At 44.2% G+C, this 21,984-nt stretch overlaps 2 protein-coding genes across 2 annotated transcripts in view; one reads left to right on the forward strand and one right to left on the reverse strand.

Annotated features, from left to right (window-relative positions):
• On the reverse strand, nt 1–9,932 carry CFAP410 (cilia and flagella associated protein 410). Its single transcript, XM_063131533.1, has 7 exons — nt 9,744–9,932; nt 6,590–6,608; nt 5,149–5,195; nt 2,992–3,221; nt 2,378–2,552; nt 1,139–1,235; nt 1–795 (listed from the first exon to the last, which is right to left on the reverse strand). The coding sequence occupies exons 1-7, from the start codon at nt 9,926–9,928 to the stop codon at nt 667–669; spliced, it is 882 nt and encodes a 293-aa protein (XP_062987603.1). The 5' UTR covers nt 9,929–9,932; the 3' UTR covers nt 1–666.
• A 7,590-nt stretch (nt 9,933–17,522) lies between these two features.
• Nucleotides 17,523–21,984, forward strand: part of TRPM2 (transient receptor potential cation channel subfamily M member 2) — a 46,499-nt gene continuing 42,037 nt past the window's right edge. Inside the window, exons 1-2 of the mRNA XM_063132324.1 lie at nt 17,523–17,736; nt 21,132–21,432. Of these exons, the coding sequence (XP_062988394.1) occupies nt 21,238–21,432 (195 nt within the window). The 5' untranslated portion in view covers nt 17,523–17,736; nt 21,132–21,237. The remainder of the gene's footprint in view (nt 17,737–21,131; nt 21,433–21,984) is intronic.

The following is a 21,984-nucleotide window of genomic DNA, read 5'->3' on the forward strand; positions in this document are numbered from 1 at the left end:
TGAAAACAATATATCAATTTATTTTTTCAGCAGATGACAGCCTTTTCATCAAGTCCAAAACACTATGTAGGAGAGAAGAGAAAGTTGTAGGGAAAAACTAGACACTTGCCACTAAATTTAAAAGTTCAATGATTGTGTGTGTGTGAAATTCTGACCTTACAGCCAAGGTCAAAAGCTCCTTGCTGTATGAGGATGGAGGCATGAAGTTTATTTTTGCTCCAACATTATGATGCAAGGTAAGGACATCATGCTAACGAAGCCAGCCGCAGCTCAGGCTTAGACTGACAGAGCCACTTCTGAAGCAAGACTACAAATGATTCTTCTAACTGGGAGGCACCAGAAGGAGGTGGGGCCACAAATGCCCCACCTTTTCTCCATGTCACAACTACCTGCTGTAGTTCTGTGCATACTAGTTCTCCCTCTCTGTTGTGGGCCTTGTGGTGTGCTGGGTAGTATTTGCATAGATGCAGGCACATAAATTGCTATTGCAATGAAAGCTCATCAATAGAACCAGGTCCTACCACATGAAGCACAGGGGATGTATGTAGTTTCTTCCTGTACTTGGTCACACATCCCCCACACAAAGCCCAGCAGCAAGGGAGAGGGTGCAGCCAGGGCTGGTGATGCACGTTCCAATGATCCACCAAACAATTTCCGTGAGAAATGCTACCGGTCCTCTTGGAGTTCCCTCTTTTGGAAGGCTTGGAGTTTGCTCCCAACTGTTTGATGAACAACTTCTAGTCCCTCTGAATCCACCTCTTCTAGGAGTAGCAGGATGGCATTGAGGATGTTGTTCTGTTAATCCAGGACACAAGACAACAATTTCAGGGACAAGCAGGGAATCAGCTATTTTGCAGACATCTATTACTCTATTGTTACTTGTCTTTATTTTTCTTTATTTTGATTGTTCAGTTTTCTTCTGCCAAACTAGGGCAGATTACTCAGAATGAAACTAGGATACCCAGCCAGCCGCCTCTTCCCACTAACAAAGGGCTGCTGCTTTGCTTTTGGAAACACCCTTCAGTATTTCAAAGCTGCAGCGCATTACAGCGTGGCTCAGCTCAAAACAGTGCAGCGCATGATCCAGAAATACACACAGAACTTTGGGGCAGGAGGAAAGGCTCTCGTTCACACTCACCCGTTTCTTTCGGTTCCCATCCATCTCCCTGGGTGAGAAGGAGGAAAACTTCTCTCTTGGAACAACAGGCTTCATACCAAGCTGCTCGCGGATTTTACTAAACCGGGGAGGAGGAGAGACAACAAGCAAATACCTAATGAAAGCAGTCTTCTGCAAACATCCCTGCCCCACCCTAGCACTCTCTGAAATGGGAGCGATCACATTGCACGAATGTTTCAACATGCTTAAAACTCTAGGCGTCCCTTCACAGTCACCTGCTATGTGGATTTATGCAAGGAGAGGCTGGACCGCTGGGTTGTGCCAGACATGCAATAATGTATCATACACATACTTCTCTGCCTTCTCTTCCCCACTCTCAGAATGCAAAAAGCCACAGTCACTCTTTCCGATTCCCTTCAGAATCACCCCTAAACTTTTCCTCTCCCCTTCTCTTTTTCCTCACACCCATCTATCCTCCATCCACTCACTCACACAAACACACACCCCAAGTACCCATCATGCATGCACACACAAGCTCCTCCCTTCCCCTCACTACAAGCACATGAAAACCCACCCTCACTTTTTCCAAGATCCCTCTAAAATTCCCTCTCAACACCCCCTCTCTCACACACACCAGCCATTCAGACATACAAGCACATAACCCTTCCCAACCCCTAAGGTTGTTGGCTTTCCCAGACCGCTGTGATTTCTTGCTGCTCTCACTTCCCTACCCCACCCTGCCCCCCACTGGCTTCCTGCTAACTTCCCTGATCGCCCCCAGCTAGCTTACCATTGCCCTTCTTAGTCCACCCCCACTGCTCTCTTCTGTCCCCACCCCACTCCAACTTATCAGACAGAAATGATGTGTCTCCTTCCGCCCTCCCCCAACTTTCTCTTTCTTGGTTGCTGGATGCACCGCAAAGGAAAGCATTGGCCTGCAGCCGCCCACTGTCTTCATTTTCCAAGAACGTCTCTGAGCAACATGCAAGACCCAAGGCATTCATGAGAAGTGCAGATGCACCAGCAGCAGCAGTTGGAGGCCCTCACTTGGCTTTGAAGTCATCCCAGCTGCTAAGGAAATGCATTTGTGTTGTTGTTGTGTTGTTGTTTTAAGTGGGAGGGGTAAAGCACCTTGGTGGTTGCCAAGGAAGGTATCCAGGGGCCCACTGGTGCCCATGGGCACCACGTTGTCAACCCTAATTCTACAGGAATGATGTCCATCAAAGAATTCCCAACAAGGAGCAGCGGAGCCTTCCTCACTTTGTCTCCTCCAAGCTGAAGTTCAGGAGTTCATTTTCATTCTCCACCGTAGACTCCGTCACACTGGACTCAGTGGTGGAGTTTTGGCAACAGTTGTCCACGACCGATTTGGCTGGGGGTGCCGTTATCTCCTCCCCTTCCAGCAGCGCATGGGACAGTTCTTCCTCTGTCACCACTACAAATATCAAACACAAAGGCAAAGAGAGAGTATGCTCATTATTGGAGCTCACTGCTCTAGGGTTGAAGCCTCTCCTAGTCAAGGAAGAGAACTTCAGGTGTTTAGAAGACAAAGGAACAGTTGCTGCAGCTGCAGAGGCTGCTTTAAACCACTATAAACAAGTGTTGCTGTTTTTCTACGCCACTGTGAATGCCTCCCCATCTCCTCTGGCACTGGGATGGAGAGTCACCACATCTGCATGGTTCAACACATGACAAAGCTGCCATGTGAAGCAATTCCTTCTCCCTCCTCCCCATTTGAAGTGGTACAATCCACTCTACTATCTCAGAATTCTACCTCTTCATTCTGCTACACAGTCAGACCAAGCCTAAGAGGAGTTAAATCAGAACAACCACAAAACCCCAACACAGACAAGGCAGTTCACCGCAATACACACTCTGATTATCAAGCTTCTGGAGAGTGGGGAGGTTCCGCAGCACCGTCATCCGATAACGATGAGGGTCAGGGCCACAGCAAGGGTTCTCAGACAGCCAGAGGATTCTTAGGTGGGACAGCTTTTTTAAGTGGAAGAGCTCGCGGAGGCTTGCGATACTGTTCCTCCTGAGATACAGCTCAGTGAGGTGCTGGCACTGGTTCATTGGCTCCAGGTCGGAGATGTTATTCACGCTAGTGGAGAGAACAAGCGAACATGGGAAGCCAAAGGTAAGTGTTATCTACATCAGGCTTGTACAACGTAAGGCCCATGCGCCAACCACTGCCCTCTGTGAGAACTACACACTATTTGTGGTCCTTTCATACCTTTCTGTGGGAACTTCTGAAGCTTGGGACCATCAAATGTGAGGGCAGAGATGGGGAAAGGGCAGCATTGCCTGCCCGAGACCTTAGATCTGTTGGAGGAGCCCTTCTCTGCATCCCACCAATGCAACATATACGTTATGATGGAACAAGGGAGAGGACTTTCTCTGTGGTGGCACCCCGACTGTGGAATGCCCTCCCCTTGGAGGCCCGATTGGCACCAACATTGATTGCATTTCAACGCCAAGTAAAAACATGGCTTTTTAGCAAAGCCTTTGATGGTTAAACTCACTGGCACATTGTTTTAACTGCGTCTATTGCTTTTAAATTATATATTGTTTTAACTTGGATTATGGTTTAATTAGTTTTTACTGTGTATATTTATTGTTTTATACTGTATGTTTTTATCTGTATGCCGCCCTGAGATCTTAGTGATATAGGGCGGGATATAAAAAATTTAAATAAATAAATAAAAATCTAGATTGTTCCTAACCTCACTGGATTCAGAAGCCTTATTTTTCCATTCTGTTGCAGCCAGGCAGCCACACCAAGTAGTCCACCAGTATCCAAGATTCCTTCATGAGTTTCAGGGCAAGAGTACAAGCTTTGTGAGTTTTTGCCACTGGACTCAATGAGGAGAAATAAGGAGAGAGGACCAGAAATATATATATATATATATATATATATATATATATATATACACACACACACACACACACACACACACACACACACACAGAGCGAGAGAGAAGGCTAAAGGGAGGAGGTGGACATGGGTGCACAGGTAAGGACCACTTCCCCAGCTGCCATTTAGATATCTGTGCATTCAGCTTGAAGATCTGTTATAGGGTTCTGTAACCATGTTCACCCAAATGTGATTACAGAGCCCTATTCAAATCTTTACATTGAATGTGTAAAGATTAATGATGTAACCTGGTGCATGGAGACGTTGAGGGTGCACATCTACATTCCCCTGCCCACTTGAGCCTTACATATGTGCAAGCAAACACTTGCAAAGGCCAGGACTAAACAAAGAAAGGGAGGGGGACTGAATGCTAGGGTGCAGAGAGATCTGGGGGCGGGGGGCAACTGAGAAACTACAATGCAGACCTGTGGTGATGCGGACTGAGTACAAGAGCACTCTTGGAACACAGAAAGAGAGGGTTAAAAAGAAAACTCTGCCACAAACAAGATTTTCCATTGCTAATGTAGTAGATGCAGCAGATGCTCTTCCCAGTGCCAGCACAGTTGCTTCACACTATGTCATTCAGGAGTACTCTGGGACCAACACTGGTGACATTTCATTCCCCTGGCAATACAGATCCCATGGAATGGTTTCAAACCTACATATCCACAGTAGTGCAGTTTAAAAACAATCCCAACGTTAAGTGAGTTGGAAATCAACAACTAAAGACTAGTATTTATTTACAATTATTTCCCACTGACTGGCATTGTACGACGTCATAATATAGATAATTCAGGCTCATTTTTAAGCTGATGCTCAACCTCAAAGATACAAACAAATTGTGCGGCATCATAAATATCTGGTCCAAGCAGAATTTACAGCATGTCTGAGAGCGCTAAAAAGAGGTTGTGGTATGAGAAAGGACATGTGCCATAGTCAACGATCAAAGCAGGAGGGTGAGCAATTGGGTTAAGGAAGTGTTACGATTCAACAAAATAGCTAGCAGATAGCTTGGGCCTACTAGTAAGGGTTTCTTCTCAAAAGGAAGAATCTGATTTCCCTTGGCTTGGCTTGTGAGGCCAGCCTCTGCTCTCTAGCAGCTCCGACACATACCTGAACGTGATCACTTCAATGTTGGGAAGCTCGCGGCAGATGGATATCTAGGCATTAAAAAACAGAAGCAGGCAAAAATGAAACTTTAGAAAGCTTTTTCAGTCTCTTGGGGGGGAAAGCAAAAGTTCGTAATTCACTAACTGATCCAGTAAGCCTATGAGAAATGTTCAAGCATTCACCATGGAGGTTTTATAATGCAATTATTTAGCTTGAGGCGAGAGCACACGGATTCAACTGACGTTACAATTGTTTTAAGTGTGGAGCTGGTCAGGATATGGAGGTCAGCTGCATCAGCGCAGGGGCCCCTGCTCCCAAACGACTGATACAAAATGAGCATGTCACTGACTGGCAACAGCCTCTCTTTGACCCTATTAGCAGAGATCCTTTTTTTTCCCTGTATCAATTTTTGTATTGTTTCATAAACATACATGACATAAAAGCATTACATCTAAGGAAAATGGGGAAAAAGAGTAAGATAAAAGAAGAAAGATGAGGTAAGGGAAATAAGAAAAACAAAAAGAAAAACACAAAAAAGAAAGTACACAGACCATCAAATATAAGGTATATTTTCGGCTCTCTACACATCAAAAATGTGAAATATATTCTCTCCTTGTTTAATACATTTAACACAATAATCAAATTCTTTTCTTTCTTCTAAGTTAACTATATCTCATACACTGAATCCACAGACAAATACATCATTTTTCTCTGTTTCTTGCAGAAATTCTATCAGAGGTTTCCAGCAGAGATCCTTTTAAGTGGAAATGCCAGAGGTTGAACCTGATTTCTTCTACATGCAAAGCATTTGCTCTACCAATAAGCTATGGTTCCCTCCTTTCGGGACAGCACAGACAGTGAAGGCGGGCACTCTACTGCAGCGGTCATATCAGTAGCAATTCCCCGTTGCCTTTCAAGATGAGGCCAAGGCAAAGCACAGTGACACAGCAGCTGCAGAAGGCAAGACAGCTCTTAGTTTGCTTCTTATTGGCACTCCAGCATAGAATAAAGGCTGCTAAAGTTGGCTCAAAGCTGCTGCTGCACAGCCACCTCCCCACCTACTCATCTCTATACTTCCAGGGAGAAGGAAGTAAAGGAGGAGAAGGAAGTTTTTGCTTCCTTCCTGGAGCTGGCCTCTCGAACATCACGTCCCCTGCCAGGAAAAGACCATGAAAGATACTCAGTCCTTGCCGTCACTAGCAACTATGGGAAGAATAGAGTATTTTCTTCTTCCATTCACCCAAACAGGCAAGAGAGATCTGGAGATTCTATGCAAATACAGACAGAGCATCATTTTGGAAATGTAGCAACTCTTAAAAGAGGTTAAGGTTTGCAACAGAAAAGATACCATTTGAATTATTCTGCTTCCCCTGCCCTTCAGAACAAGCATGGTAGCCACTACCTCAATTTAATAAGTTTTTAGAAAATGAGAAACAGTACTTACATCTGTGATGCGGCTGCCCCTAGAAGAGAAAAATGATTATTTATCAGGCAGATATAATAAAGGATACACACAATTAAGGGCACAATCCTATGCCCTTTAAAGGAGCACTTTGATGTTGGAATGCTCCAAGCAATAGAAGTGATTTTTGCCTCTGGGTCTTCCTTGTTATTGTTTTCTCTACGGACTTGCACAGATTTAGAATTTTTCCCTGTGGGTCTCTAGTTACTCTATTTTAGTACCTTCTGGAGAGACCACCTCAAGCGCCCCCCTGCCGTCCCTTTTCCTCTTAACGCCCCCCTATGCAATCCCACCGCCCTCTGAGCCCATCTAGAGAAGTGACAGGGACTGGACAGGCCCCAGTATACTACATATCCCAGCCTCCCCTCCGCATCCACCAGTACACCCCCTTTCCCCGAAGTTGCATTTGTGACCTCAGAAAGCAACTGCCGCAGTTCTTCCAATGGCAACTCAGGGGGGGAGGGGGGAGGAAGGAAGGGATTGGAACACAAGAGCCCCCCTCCTGAAGTTGCAGGAGTGTCTACAGCAGAGCTTTCCAAACTGTGTGTCGCGACACATTAATGTGTCAGCTGCAGTGTGTAGGTGTGTCACACGAACGTAACGAGAAACCTCTGAGTCTATGTGAAATAAGCAATACCAACTTGCATGCATTTTTAAGCAGCAAAGGTGCCGATTAGTATGGTGCACTAGTATATTCCCCTTCCGTCGTATCCGTGTATGTATACCACGGTCGAGGGATCATACAGGTACTGCACATGCGCAGTATGCATAATTGGGTCGAAAAAGCTGATTCCGCATCACTTCCAGTGACGTGGCTGCACCTGAAGTGACGCGTTCGAGAAATTCCATGGGTCCAGTTTTTTGATAGAACACTGTCTCAACTGCTGCTTGATCGCAGCTCGACAAAATTGGTTCAATGTGAAAAGTCTTGGAAATGTATGTTATTATCTTGCAAATCATATATTTTAAAAAATATAAATGAAAAGTTTTCATGAGATAAGTCGTGTCCCCATACATTTCGCTATTACAATTTATGTATGTGTCCGTATCTCTTATAAAGGGTTAGTTTAACTTCCGGTTTGCTAGTTAAAACTGAATTACTGTGTCGCGAAATGATGTATGTCTAAAAAGTGTGTCACCAACATGAAAAGTTTGGAAAGCTCTGGTCTACAGCCTCAGGAGGGATACTCCAAAAAATCCTATGGTCCCTGGGACATTTTCCCAGGATCATAGGATTACGCCATAAAACATTGAAGCAGTAATCATACTACGCAAAGGAAAGACCCATGTCACAATGCCACAGTTAAAACCCTTTCCAAAAGTTTGGGCTCTCCTCCATGCATTTAATGAGCATGTGTAGGAGTGGCATTGCAATGGTAGGCTCTGCCTACTCATCAATCCCCGCACATGTTTGTTGGCATGTTTACAATGTGCATACGCACATATGCATAGAGGCACCTGTCTGCACACACAGGAACTCAGCAAAGGCAGGTTTAAGAAAATCTTCACAGCTTGTTCAAAATGTCAAGATTCTGAATCTATCACACAATGCTTGGATCTGTGTCTAAAGCTCATACACTAAGAGCTACCAACTGAACCTCCTTATACTAAGGTCATAGTGGTCGGGAAGGTGATGCTGTTCTCCAGCCCTTCCACTTGGCCCAGAAGCAAACTCATAAAGCACCAACTCAGCCATGGTCCCTGCAACTACAACCAAATATTAATCTGGCTGCAGTGTTTTGGTTTGGTTGCAATGCCTGGACAGCCCCACATGGAGCACACTGCAGAAGACCAGACGGGATGTTTAGAGATGTAAACTTTCCAGAAATTTTGAAGCCATGGGGGAGGGAAATGTTTTTTTCTAAAAAAAAAATTGGAAATTTTCAGAAAAATTGAAATAATGCAATATTGGCACTTTTTATATTAGCACTTCATATCTCTGGGGATGTTTCAAGGGAATACAAGGTAGTGTTCAGGTCCTTCTAGCCCAGGAAGACACAGCTGGCAGATGAGCCAGAGGTGAAAGAACATCCTGTGGGATCGCCTTCTCCCATATAGTCCTCCCCGCACACTCAGGTCCTCTGGGGTGAACTTACTTCAGTCAGCTAAAACTAGGCTGACATCAGTTTCCCAGAGGACCTTTTCTTCTGTTGTCCCCAGATTGTGGAATGGCCTGCCGGAGGAGATTCGTAAAATTAACTCTCTGTGTGATTTTAAGGCAGCTTTAAAGACTAGCGTTTTCCAGCAGGCCTATCCAGATCAATGTAAAATCAAGAATTTTTAAGACCTATTGATTCATGTTCTAATGTTGTTCCCCGCCTCAATCCAAAGGGAGAGGCAGGTAAGAAATAAATATTATATCATCATCATCATCCTTCTGGCCACTGTCCCAACCTGGGCATCCAAGTGGAGATGAGGCTGCAGAAGCACTACAGGTCTGATCAGATGATATAATTAAAAGAGAAGATGCAAAGAGTAGAGAAGACTATGGATTGAAACATATAAGATGGTGGGGTGGTGGTGGTGGAATGAATTAATGACTAGTTAATGAAATAAAGTAGTATTTAATACCACCACACACTAGCTTCTAACATCACTGGGGAAGGGAAATGTTCTCTAAGAAAACTGGATTTCATATTCAGAATGCTATTCAGAATAATGATTCACATTACTTATTTCTACCATCACCAATAAGCGGCTGGAACTCGCTGTTTCCGATCAAAGCACCGTTTCTAAGAACCAAACGACAGGGAAGAATTCTGCACGTGAAGCTTTTCCCACCACCAAGCCTGCAGGGAGGGGGGTTGAATCTCTACCCTCCTGGTCAGTGTTATTCCAATCATTGCTGCTGATGCAGGCCAGGAAAATGTGGCCAACAGGACGGGGAGGGCGGGATGCAGCCTGGAGTCGGGGAGGAGAAACCCCCATTTCAGCATCTTTATTTTGCGTTTTGCTGAATTGAACGCCATTCTTTTCCCTCGTTCGTCAGCCATCCCCTCCCGCCCCGATCTGCAAGCGTCTCCTTCCCTCCTGTGCAGATGCTGCTCGTGGCAGGGGGCCAGGTATCCCCGTGAACCAGCCAGTTGCCCCCCCCACACACACACGCCCCACACCCGGTGCCGGCCCCGCCTCTTACCAGCAGTTCAGCTTGCGGACGCCTGTGAGGTCTGTGGCCTTGGCCCGGGACAGGACCGCCTTGCGGGTGAGTTTCATGGTCCCGGCAGAGGCATCGAGCTTCGCGGGACGCGTCACCAAGGCCCGCTCCGCAGCTTCCGACGCGTTTCCAAGGGCGGACCCGGGCGCAGGCGCCATCGCCTCCATCCCGCTAGCGGCGGAACTCGCACGCTGGCGGCAGGAGGCGGAGCCTGTACCTGTTCCCACCCCCTCTGCTCTGCCACGCCCCCTTAACGGCGCCGCGCGAGCCTCAGCCAACGACGGCAGGGGCGGGATTACGCCGCGCTGGGCTCTGAAGGGGCGGAGCCACTTGGGTGGGTAGAGTCGGCGGGGAAGCCGGTGTGCTGCCTTGGTGCGACGTCGTTTGGCTTACGGGTGTCGCGTATATGTAAATACAATATTAAACGTATATGAAAATTCAGTATTGAAATGCCAGCTTCCACCTTTACCTCAGAAAATGCTTATTTTTCCACATTTGTCTTTCTCCAAGGAGTTCAGCCCCTCAGGTAGACGAGATGGGGACGGTGTGACTGACCCAACGTCGCCCAATGAGTTGTACACATCACTCACATTTTTAAAACTTAGTTAGAGCACAATCCTGAGCGGGTTTAGACAGAAAAAGTCCTACATTTCCCAGTGTGCCCCAGCCAGTCTGAGTGTTGTAGGATATATATTTTTTCTGTCTAAACTTATATTGGGTAGCATCCTTAATAATTTTATTTAGATGCCACCTTTCCTCCAAAGAACTGTAATTCGCAGACATGGGCCATAGCTAGACCTAAGGTTTACCCGTGGATCGTCCAGGGGTCAAATCTGTTCATCTAGATGACACACAGGGGATCCAGTGCTCAGGCAGGGGCAAACCCTGGATGATCCCAGGATAAACCTTAGGTCTAGCTGTGGCCTTGGTTTCCTTCACCCCATCTCATTTTATCCTCATGACAACACAGCGAGGTAGAAACAACAAAGAGTTTTGTCTCACTTTAGAATCCAATGTCAAAAAACAGGAGCTACGTTATTCTCAGCTGCCCAAAAATGCTTTAATAAGCTCAATGAGTTTTGGAAAGACATTTCCTCCCTCTGTGTATATTTTGAAAAATCTTATTGATCCTTTCTTCGTTTCAAGCTACATGCTCAGCTGTGTTAGTGTACAATCCTAGACAGAAAGAAGGCCTACGACTGCCAGCATTCCCCAACCAGTCCCATGCTGGCAGGGGAATGCTGGGAGTTGTAGGACTTCCTTCTGTCTAAACATAAACACATTGCACGCAGCATTCAGGAGCAATGAACAAGTACCCAACTTCCAAGTGGTGAGAATTTTCAGGGGTTCCAATGCTTTCTTGGGGTTCAGTTTCGTTAGACGGTCAAAGGAGATGGATGGTGTTTCTGAAATCTAAGGTCTATCTATCTATCTATCTATCTATCTATCTATACAACTTGGGACCAGGATACCTGAGAGAGCGCCTTCTCTCTTACCAACCTGCCCGGTCACTGAGGTCATCCGAGGGCCTGCTCCTGGTGGTTCCACCTAGATCCATCCTCCGATTGGAGTCCACCAGGGGAAGAGCCTTCAGCGTGGTGGCACCCCTCCTGTGGAATTCCCTGCCTCTGGAGGTCAGGCAGGCTCCAACCTTGTACTCCTTTCGGCGCCTCCTGAAAACATCTTTATTCCAAGAAGCCTTTCTTTAACATGCAGCCTTGGATTTCTGTGTTGTTGTTTTTTGCTTCTTTTTAAATTTTGTTTTAACTGTTTTATTCTGTTTTTATTTTCATTTTACCTTGTACACCGCTCCGAAATTTTTCAATGGGGAGCGATATATAAATATTCTAAATAAATAAAATAAATAAATATAGATACAGGCTGAGCAGCTGAGCATAAGATGAGGGCTCACAGCATTAGCACTCCCAAGAGATTCCTGTTATCTAGCAGATGACTTGGGAAACACATCGTGCTGTAGAATTTCCTCCTTTTTATCCCCAGTTCCAGCACAGACTGACATCCTGCTCCTTACACAGACTTCACTGCTGGTTTAATGGTGGGAGAGAAGATGAGTCACCTCAGCCCATCTCCTATGCCTTCTTAGGCCATCCTAGCTCCTATTGAAACCCATCACCAGAATGTTACCAGCTATTCACTGGCTTCTGTCAAGCCTTAAGAGGCTTCTTTTATTTTCTTTTAAAAGGCAGTATAAAAATATGTGAAAAATAAATAAAATAACCCCAGGGCACTCACTTACAGAAATCTTAGGAGTCAAGTACTGTAGAGTTGGAATAGATCCTGAATTTCTTCAGGACTTGTGAAAGATAATTTAAACTAACCCCAAACCCATCATAAAGGTTTGCCTTGGAAAAGTGGGATTCTAGATGGGATCAGATTCCAGGAAGATGATTATTGCAGTCTATGACAATTCCTAGCCGTCCTTAATATTTCCTGAAAGATTGTGATTCGGCCATCATGAACCATGATCTGGTAATCTCTAGACTGATTACTGTCATTCACTGGACTGTAGAATGGCATGATTCATGAGCTTTACATAGTGCAAACTGCAGCAGCCCAGTTCCTGACTAATACCGTCTGGTGGGACCATATGACATTTGGGTTGGCTACCATTTAACTTCGGGCCTAATCCAAGATTCTGATTTTTTTAAATTTTATTTTTTACCCTCTATAGTCCTAAATCATCAGGGTGTGGTGTGGCATAGCTGAGGGAACACTTTCGAATGTATGAATCTTCTCGCTTGTTGAGATCTGGTGATGCAACTCTTTATTATTATTATTATTATTTATTTATATAGCACCATCAATGTACATGGTGCTGTACAGATAACACAGTAAATAGCAAGACCCTGCCGCATAGGCTTACAATCTAATAAGTTGTAGTAAACAATAAAGAGGGAAGGAGAATGCAAACAGGCACAGGGAAGTGTAAACAGGCACCGGGTAGGGTGAAGCTAACAGTATAGAGTCAGAACAAACTCAATATTTGAAGGCTATAGGGAAAAGAAAAGTTTTTAGCTGAGTTTTAAAAGCAGTGATTGAGTTTGTAGTTCTCAAGTGTTCTGGAAGAGCGTTCCAGGCGTGAGGGGCAGCAGAAGAAAAAGGACGAAGCCGAGTAAGGGAAGTGGAGGTCCTTGGGCAGGCGATAAGCATGGCATCAGAGGAGCGGAGAGCCCGAGCGGGGCGATAGTGTGAGATGAGAGAGGAGAGATAGGCAGGAGCTAGACCGTGAAGAGCATTGAAGGTCAGCAGGAGAAGTTTATATTGGATTCTGGAGTGAATTGGAAGCCAATGAAGAGATTTCAGAAGTGGAGTGACATGGTCAGAGCGGCGGGCCAGGAAGATGATCTTAGCGGCAGAGTGGTGGACAGAGACCAGCGGACTGATGTGAGACGAAGGAAGGCCAGAGAGAAGAAGGTTGCAGTAGTCCAGCCGAGAGATAACCAGTGCGTGAACGAGAGTCTTGGCAGAAGAGACAGACAAAAATGGTCGAATCCTGGCAATATTATATAGGAAGAAACGACAGGATTTAGCTACTGCCTCGATGTGAGAAGTAAAGGAGAGCGAGGAGTCAAATATAAAGCCAAGACTACGAGCTTCCTTGACCGGAGTAAGCGTGACATCGTTGACAGTAAGAGAGAATGAGAGGTGAGGAGAAGGTTTAGGAGGAAAAACAAGCAATTCAGTCTTTGCCATGTTAAGTTTCAAACGACGATGAAGCAGCCAGGCTGAGATATCTGAAAGACATGCTGAGATACGATCGTGAACATCTGGAGAAAGTTCTGGAGATGAAAGATATAATTGTGTATCATCGGCATACAGGTGATATTGGAGGCCGTGAGATTGAATAAGCTTGCCCAAGGGCAGCATGTATAGAGAGAACAACAACGGGCCAAGCACCGAGCCTTGAGGAACCCCAACTAAAAGGGGAAAAGAGGAGGACGAGCTGCCGTTAGCAGACACGCTGAAAGAGCGACCCTCTAGATAGGAGGCAAACCAGTTATAGACAGAGCCACAGAGTCCAAGGTCATGGAGGGAATCTAAGAGAAGATCGTGATCGACCGTGTCAAAGGCTGCGGTTAGATCAAGGAGAATAAGAACGGAATAATGGCCTTTAGACTTGGCAGTAAGAAGATCATTGGTGATCTTGGTAAGGGCTGTTTCAGTGGAATGCAAAGGACGGAAGCCAGATTGAAAGGGATCCAGAGCAGAGTTATTAGAGAGAAAGTCAAGACAACGAGAGTAGACCAGACGTTCCAGGATCTTTGAGACAAAGGGCAGGAGGGAGACAGGTCGGTAGTTAGACAGGGATAGTCGATCAAGAGTGGGTTTTTTGAGAATGGGAGAGACTGTAGCATGTTTAAAAGCAGAAGGAAATGAACCAGAGGACAGAGAAGAATTAATGATGTGAAGCAAGGACGGGAGGATAGCGGGGATAAGATTAATAAAGACGCGAGAGGGAATCGGATCACGGGAACAAGTGGAAGGCTTCGATGAGCGCAGTGTTTTAGACAGTTCATCAGCTGAGACCGAAGGGAACGCCGAGAGAGTTGAAGGAGGAACTGACAGGTGAGGGGCAGGAGCTGGAAGCGGAGCAGAGTTGGCTAGATCTGAGCGTAAAGTTTGGATTTTAGCATTGAAGAAAGAGGCAAAGTCGTTGGCAGACAGAGAGGCGGGGAGATGCAGAACAGAAGGTTAGGTTTTGTGCAGAGCTGCTTTCAGTAGCTACTTTAAAATAATGGAAGATGGGCTTAGACCACTCTTTATAGACTATGGGAATGGAAGCAACACTATCTTTTTCTATGAGTTGCTTGGGCAGTGTTAAATTGTACAGCACCTGAATACTGTTGGACTTTGGTTCTTGTGGCTTCCTTGTTGCTACTTATGTCAGTTCCACTGATTTTGTAAGCTTTATTATGTTTTGTTTTATCTCTGTTATTTTATTGTGTTGTAACTATTGCTAACCATCTTGAGAATTCTAATCATATGGTGATATATAAATGTTAAAATATAGACACACTTCCTTGAGAAAAGATGTTTAGATGTTTAGATGAAAAAGTGGCACCTAACCTTGTCCTTAGTATTTACAATTCCTCTCCCCTCCCCCTCCACCCCTCACCATATGTACTGCATGCAAAACTGAAACTCTCCATAATACTCAATGTAAAGGACTACGGTCCACAAAAGCTTATGCCAGAATAAATTTGTTTGTCTTTAAGATGCCACAAGACTTACTGTTGTTTTGGCTGCAATAGACTAACATGGCTACTGGAAACTGAGCATGTAGTGTGCATATGTGTGTGTGTGTGTGTGTGTGTGCGTGCATGAAAATGCATGTCTGTGAAGGCCCTTCATCTCAGTCACCAGAGCATCATTCATCCTACTTTGCCTTGTTTCTTAAAAGCTCTTTGGCAACCTTGATGTCTGAGAATAATGTACTTTCCATCTTTTCTAAAATACTTTTTACATAATTGCCTGCTGATATTTCTTTTCATAGAACTGTAAAGACTTGAAAAACACACTTATTCATAGACACTCAGGGCCTCCATCTAAGCTTATTAGAGCTAGCGGGAACTCAGACTGGCTTAAATGAATTTGGATGAGGACCTTAATGGTTATATTGTAGACCGCATGATGTCGTCTGAGTGATTCCGGAGTAGAGGGAATTTTAAGTTGGCTAAGAAACGGCGGCAGTGGGAGAAAGCTCATGCCTCACATGAAATAAGTTGCCTTTACATTAAAAAACAACAACCCCACATCCTTACCCGGCTTTCTTCTTCCAGAGTCTTTCCAGGCTTCTTTAGAAGGAGACCACGTGAATTGGAATTGAAAACTTCCCCTCTCGGGAATGCTCTATATGTTCAATGAAACAGTGGTATCTAGTGGCTATATTAGCACAACACCGGTTTTACACACTGCGGATATCCCACAATAATTTTAATTACTGCATTACCTCTGATCTTTTTAAAAGCGAGATTACGGGGGGTGGGGAGAGAACGGGAAACATCCTCGAGGTTGACAATGTCATGTAAAGGACCCACAAATTTCCATGAGTGGCCAATCACCTGCGTGCAATAAATTGCTTATATAGAGAAACTCATACACTCCAGGTTCATCCTCTGGCATATCCAGTTAAATGATCTGAGGTAGCATGATCGTCCTTCCCTCCAATTTTAACTGATTCTTAAAATAAATAAATACTTGAACTGTGTTTGCACACACCTTTAGTTATAATTTCATTTTAATTACTTTTTGGTATGTCATTGTCAAGCTGCCTTGTGGATCCTAAAAGATGAAAAGGCTAGGTAAATAAAAATATTTAGCAGGGAAAGTCCCCCCCCCCCAAACGTTCTTTTTCTTTCCTTTGATTTTTGCACTGGTATTTATCAATATGTAAAAGAAAGGCCTGTGAAGTAGTGAGAAAATTTTGAGCACTTGCGCATAACCACAAAGAACATGACAGCTGGAAACATGTATGTACTGGCGGTGCAGTACATGCTAGGTCGTGCTGTCTATAGGGCTGGCCTGTGGTGGCTGCATTTGGGCCAGATCTACACCAAGCAGAATATAACAATTTGAAAACGGTTTGGAAATGGTGTATGTAATGAGTCCTGGGCCCAAACACTTGTCAAAACCATTATAAACCACCATAAAGCAGTAGTGTAGATCCTACCTTGGTCACTGTTTCTTTGATTTTGGTCATTCCTCAGCCTGCTATCTCAGGCCACTCCTTGGCTTCTTTCCCAGTTAGTTGTTTTGTGTATTTTATCCTGATTATATGCACAAATCAAAAAACAAAAATCGTGACCTAAATGTAATTATTGGCCTGTGGGAATTCTTAACTTATTTTTACAGGAATGCAATGACTCAGTCTCATTCATGCAATGCCAGTTGAACACTAGCAGAAAGCAGAGCTGTCTTTGATGAGAATGCAAGCTAATTGCAGAAAAGCTTCTGGGAACCAATGAAGCAGCTCCATAAATTCAGAATCTGGACATAATGGTCTTGTGTGTTTATGGGGTGCGGGGAGCTTTAGATGGCCATCTGCATTATTTCAATTGGGAAGCACACAACTAACATTTCTCACCCTCCCCTCCGACTGCCATTCCATGCTTTAAAACTGCTTCTACATTTGGGAATCGTTAGGGAGGGGGGAAACCAAAATGTGCAGTTTTGCATTTTAAACTAATTTAAATCATAGCACCATCATGACTACAGAGAATGAAATGTCCTTTGCTTCTGCATTCCTGATCACCTGCTCCTCTCTGGGTGGTCCTTTGGGGTGCCACTGGGCGGCAGTGCTCTGGACCAAGCCCCAGCCTCACCACTGTTTAGGATATGGACTGGTGGGGTGGGGGCGGTGGGGATAACATGGGTACTCAATTATATGGGAAATTGCACTCAAAAGGCAAACATTAACTAACCAATGGAGGTATCTAGTGGCATTCAAACGGAATCCTTTCTGAACCCACTGCTTTAATCTTTGGTCTGGTTCACTTATGTACATCCCATGCTACAGCATCGAGCATATTGCAGCAATGCATAAAGCACAAGCCAATCAGGCCTCATGCATCTTCTCAACTAGTTGGGCCACATGTTTTGTTCATAACAACTCTGCAGATAGCCAACAAAAATGCCATTTGAATTTTGCCCCATTGTTTGTATTGCTCAATCAAAGAAGCTCCTCCTTCAGCAGGACTCGGCTGCTTCCCCTGCAGTTGGAGACAGATGCGTGAGTCACTCATCACACAGTCTAGCGAAGTCTTGGTTTGTCCTTCTATCTATCCCAAGCTCCTGAGCAAGGGGGTGGGGGGAGCATGGCTCCTGCAGTGTGATTTGCTGGCAAGCGGCCACCCCCTGGACCGTCTCCTCCTTAACTGCAGTCACTTCAGAGAGGCTTCCGTGGATTCCTGGCATCTTAAGCCATAAAGTGACTTGCTCGCAGCACGAGACAGAGGTACGTCTCCCTCATGTGCAAGGAGCACATGAATAGGAAGTGTGGGAGGATGCTGCAGGAGAGGTAGATGCAGCTGTCTGTGTGGCTTTCCTATTGCACATGCTAAGAACCTTTAAGTTGGGACCCTGTAAAGGAAAAAGCTGGGGATTTGCAACAAACATCCCTGCCAATGTGGAGAGTAACTGTGCTCTGCACACCCAGAGCTTGTGCAGAATTGCTTAGTAATGGTAGTGTCTGGAGTGAAATGCTCTGCACTGCAAGGTCAGGAGAAATCCTTGATGCATTTTAAGCAGTGGTACAGTGCTTTGTGCTATGCACATAGAACTGGGTGCTTATGTGCATAGAGAGATTAACTGTGTGTTTCTGTGTGTGCATTGTGGAGTCATTGGCACTGTGCGCTTTCTCCCTTCAAGCTGTGCAACCTGAGATAGTGTATGCTTACTCAAAAGTAAGTCTCACTGAATTCTGTAGTACTTACTCCTAAGTAAGTGTGTGCATTGGATTGCAGCCTATTGCTGTAAAGAGACTTTGCAGATGCAGAGTGATCGTGGGGAGCCCATCCATGTCATATTTAGAGGAAGGGAATTATTATTTTTTACTTCTCAGAGCTAGCATCAAGTTTTTAGGCAGCCACTCGGTTGCAAAGGGCAATGAAGAATCCTTTGAGATCCTGAAGGGAAGGGCTGTAGTACGGTGGTAGAGCACATGCTTTGTATGCAGAAGATCTTATATTCAACTCATGGCATCTCCAGATAGGTCTGGGAAAGACTCCTCTGAAACCCTGGGGAACTGGTCAGAGTAGGCAAAACTGATCTTGATGGGATAAATACAGGTACTTATGTTTGGGTGCTAATATCATGTTTCTGGCATCTAGTTAGCAAAGCCCATGTGCCTTTATTTGTTTGTTTATTAGCTATGTTAGGGTCTCTTAAAGTTCCATTTGGGGACAGACTTTTTTCTTGCCTTGGGAGGGCCTCTGTTTTAAGTCCTAGCAGTTATTGCGGGTTCTAATGTTTTGGAATGCTCCGGAGCAGGTATCTGCAGCTTTTCTTTTATGTAACGAAGTCTACTGGGTTACGCTTGGTTTAGTGTTTAATGCCCTATTAGGACTGTTAATGAAATGTTAAAGTGGAATGATGTGATAGTGGGATACAAAGGGGTCCCTACGCTGGACAGCAACATTTATCTTTAGATTCATTCCTGCAAAATTTATCTAAGGGTGCAATCTAGAGAAAGTAAAATTGAAATCAGTGGAAATGTTGGTACATAACTGTGCATTTACGTTCCGCTAAAATTTGGCATGCCTTTTCCCAGATTGAAATTCAAATTCATATTTCTTCAATGTTCAGAGTACAATAGCTCATCGAGAGCAAATGGGATTTGTGATATCAGGCCTCTTCTGAAAATTCCATCTCATTTTGTGGACCGTTGGATGATCCTTACCGAGTGAAGGTAACTGTACATTCTGAAACCCAATTTCATGGCCAGTTATACAAATGTAACTTGCTATATTAACTGGGTTGCCTTGGGCAAGCTGCTGTCTATAAGCCTCATTTGCGTATCTGCAAAGCTGAAATAACTCAGAGGTATTGTGTAATTAAAAATATAGAGTTGCAAAGCAGTTTGCATATTAGAAGTGCTGGGAAAATAATAAGTATAATGGGCAGCCTGTCATTTGACTGCTGGTAGATGTTGATGTGAGGCAGGGGCTGTAGTTCTGTGGTAGAGTACATGCTTTACATGCATCAGGTCACAGGTTCAGTCTCCAGGATATCCAGTTGAAAGGACCTCAGATAGCAGGGCTGTGAAATACCTCTCTGCCAGACATCTTAGAGAGCCATCACTAGTTAGAGCAGATAATGGCCACCCGAGTCAGTATTCTCATTGCTTTGGGGTAACCCGTCAAAGTTCCCTAACATTTCTGTTGCCAAAGTTCCATAATGTTTCTGTTGGCACATGAGCTATTTTAGTGGTACTTGGGATGTTGATGTCTGTGCTGAGAATGTGAACGATAATGTATGAAATGCCATTGTTTGTGGGAGTTGGACAAAGGTCCACCAGCTCCTCCTTCTCCACTTTTGGGAGGCACTTTTATAGGTAACATGAAAACACAGGTTGCTTGATCTATACATTAGTTTCCCCCCCAGTATTTTGAGAGAAACTGATACTTTTTATTAATGGTCGAATATCAATTGATGAGAGCTATTTGCATCTGCATTCCTACACTTTTCCTTGCCAGAAACCTTTCCAGCATCATAACTTAGGTAATTCCTCTGGATGGCCTAGATCATCCCTGGTGAGATATCAGTGTTATCTTGGGGCTTTACTAAATGAGGCTTTAATTATATGCTCACCATTCATCTCTCATGGTAGTTTGTGGGTGGTGCTTTACATGACATTGTCATCTTCCAGGGCCTCTCCTGTGCTTTCCAAGCATTTTTGGGAAGGGGGTTGATCCTGGAAAATCCAGCATTTTGGGAAATGGCAGAATGAAATGCTAGTGTAGTTGCGTAATTCTGCTATACCACAATGCCACCGAAAACTTACAGAAAGGCAGAGAAGGAAACCCCTCAGGAAAAAAAGTAATGTAGATTTCCAACCTTAATCACATAAAGAATCTGGAAGCTGAAGAAGCAGTAAAATGTTGGGTTAAAAGCCTTGGTTAGAAAAACCCTTGGACATTACCATAGGAGGGTTGTTTTTAATTAGGGAGATAATTGAATTACTAATTTCAAATAAATAAATAAAGATGCATTGTACAAACTGTAGCCAGGAAATGTGCATATTTAATATCAATGATGACTAAGAGTGGTATGATCCATTAAATTGATGAATAAATAATATTTTGCACCTTTCAGTCTGAAGTTTCTAAACTCTTTCACAACTAAGGATACGATCCTATACACACTTCCCTGGGATTAAGTCCCATTGAACGCAGTGGGGTTTATATCTTAGTAGAAAAGTATAAGATTGCAATGAAAATGAGCTAAGCATAGGTCAGAGTTACATACAGAGAGGCACTGCATATAATAGGTATGCAGTGCACTTTTAAGGGGGTTAGTGGTCCCATTGAATTCAATGGCAGCCCTGAAAATGGTACTTGGTTTTCTTGGAGTGACACATTTTGCACTATTACTATCGCATTCTGAGGGAAAATGCAAATGCACTCAATGAATTCTTTTTGGTCTTGACCAAAAGTGCTTTTTCAAAATGTTAGTGCTCAAAACATAAGTTATGTACCTTGAATACTTGAAGTAACCCAGCAAATAGCTTTAGTGCCACTTATATCTGTGTTATGATATTTGGGGAATCCCACAAAATGTTCAAGTTCAAAGATAAGGCCTGTGTAGAAGTGCTTCAACCAGCAAATCCCTTTTGGTGTTTCTTAAATACAGGCTGCGTACTCCAGTTGTATTCCACTATTTTTGGTATGATGGTTTCCAGGACTCCTTTCCCAATTACATTTGAACAGCTTTGGTGATTAACCTAAGAAACATTGCCATGGCTGGCCCAGGCCGGCGAATTGGGATGCTCTCTACAGAGCTGAATAAGGTCTGCCCTGATGAAGGAGATGGCTATCCCGTGTATCCTAAGAGCTATTATGAACTCGACGTGGTCCCCAACCTCAGACGAAGTAACAGTGCTTTCAGTAAGACCAAGAAAAGGGCTCACTTCAATCCTAGCAACAATGAGAAGGCAAGTTCAAGAAAAAGAAGATAGAGCCAGACGTTGGATCTTTGTGGTGGGAGGAGTGATCTACCATGGGATACAAAACAATAGCACAGGCTGAAGGCAGGGGGGAGGGGGGGATAACCCTACCTTAAAATTAATTTTAATTTTTTTTAATGTTTTTAATTTTTATGAACCGCCCAGAGAGCTCCGGCTATTGGGCGGTATAGAAATGTAATAAATAAATAAAATAAATACCTTTAAAAGATAGAAAAGATATATGTTCTTTGGGTTACAGTTAATAACAACAGCGCTGTTGTGCTGTCTCCCTTAAAAAATCAAATTACAGCACCATGAAAAAGTGAATGTTGTGACTTAAACTAGGGTGACCATATGGAAAGGAGGACAGAGCTCCTGTGTCTTTAACAGTTGTATAGAAAACAGAATTTCAGCAGGTGTCATTTGTATGCATGCAGCATCTGGCAAAATTCTTTTGTATCTTGTCAAGAAGACAGAGCTCCTGCAGCTTTAACTGTTGCAATGAAGAGGGAATTTCACTAGGTGCTCCATGCATTCAAA

The sequence above is a fragment of the Elgaria multicarinata genome, chromosome 8, assembly GCF_023053635.1.
Source record: "Elgaria multicarinata webbii isolate HBS135686 ecotype San Diego chromosome 8, rElgMul1.1.pri, whole genome shotgun sequence".
NCBI lineage: Eukaryota > Metazoa > Chordata > Lepidosauria > Squamata > Anguidae > Elgaria > Elgaria multicarinata.

Coding starts and splice junctions, on each gene's coding strand:
- CFAP410 (XM_063131533.1), bottom strand. CDS start 9,928: ATGGAGGCGATGGCGCCTGCGCCCGGGTCCGCCCTTGGAAACGCGTCG. Junction 1,236..2,377: donor TTCAGCTTGGAGGAGACAAA/GTGAGGAAGGCT, acceptor TCCCCGGTTTAG/TAAAATCCGCGAGCAGCTTG. Junction 796..1,138: donor ATGGGAACCGAAAGAAACGG/GTGAGTGTGAAC, acceptor CTGGATTAACAG/AACAACATCCTCAATGCCAT.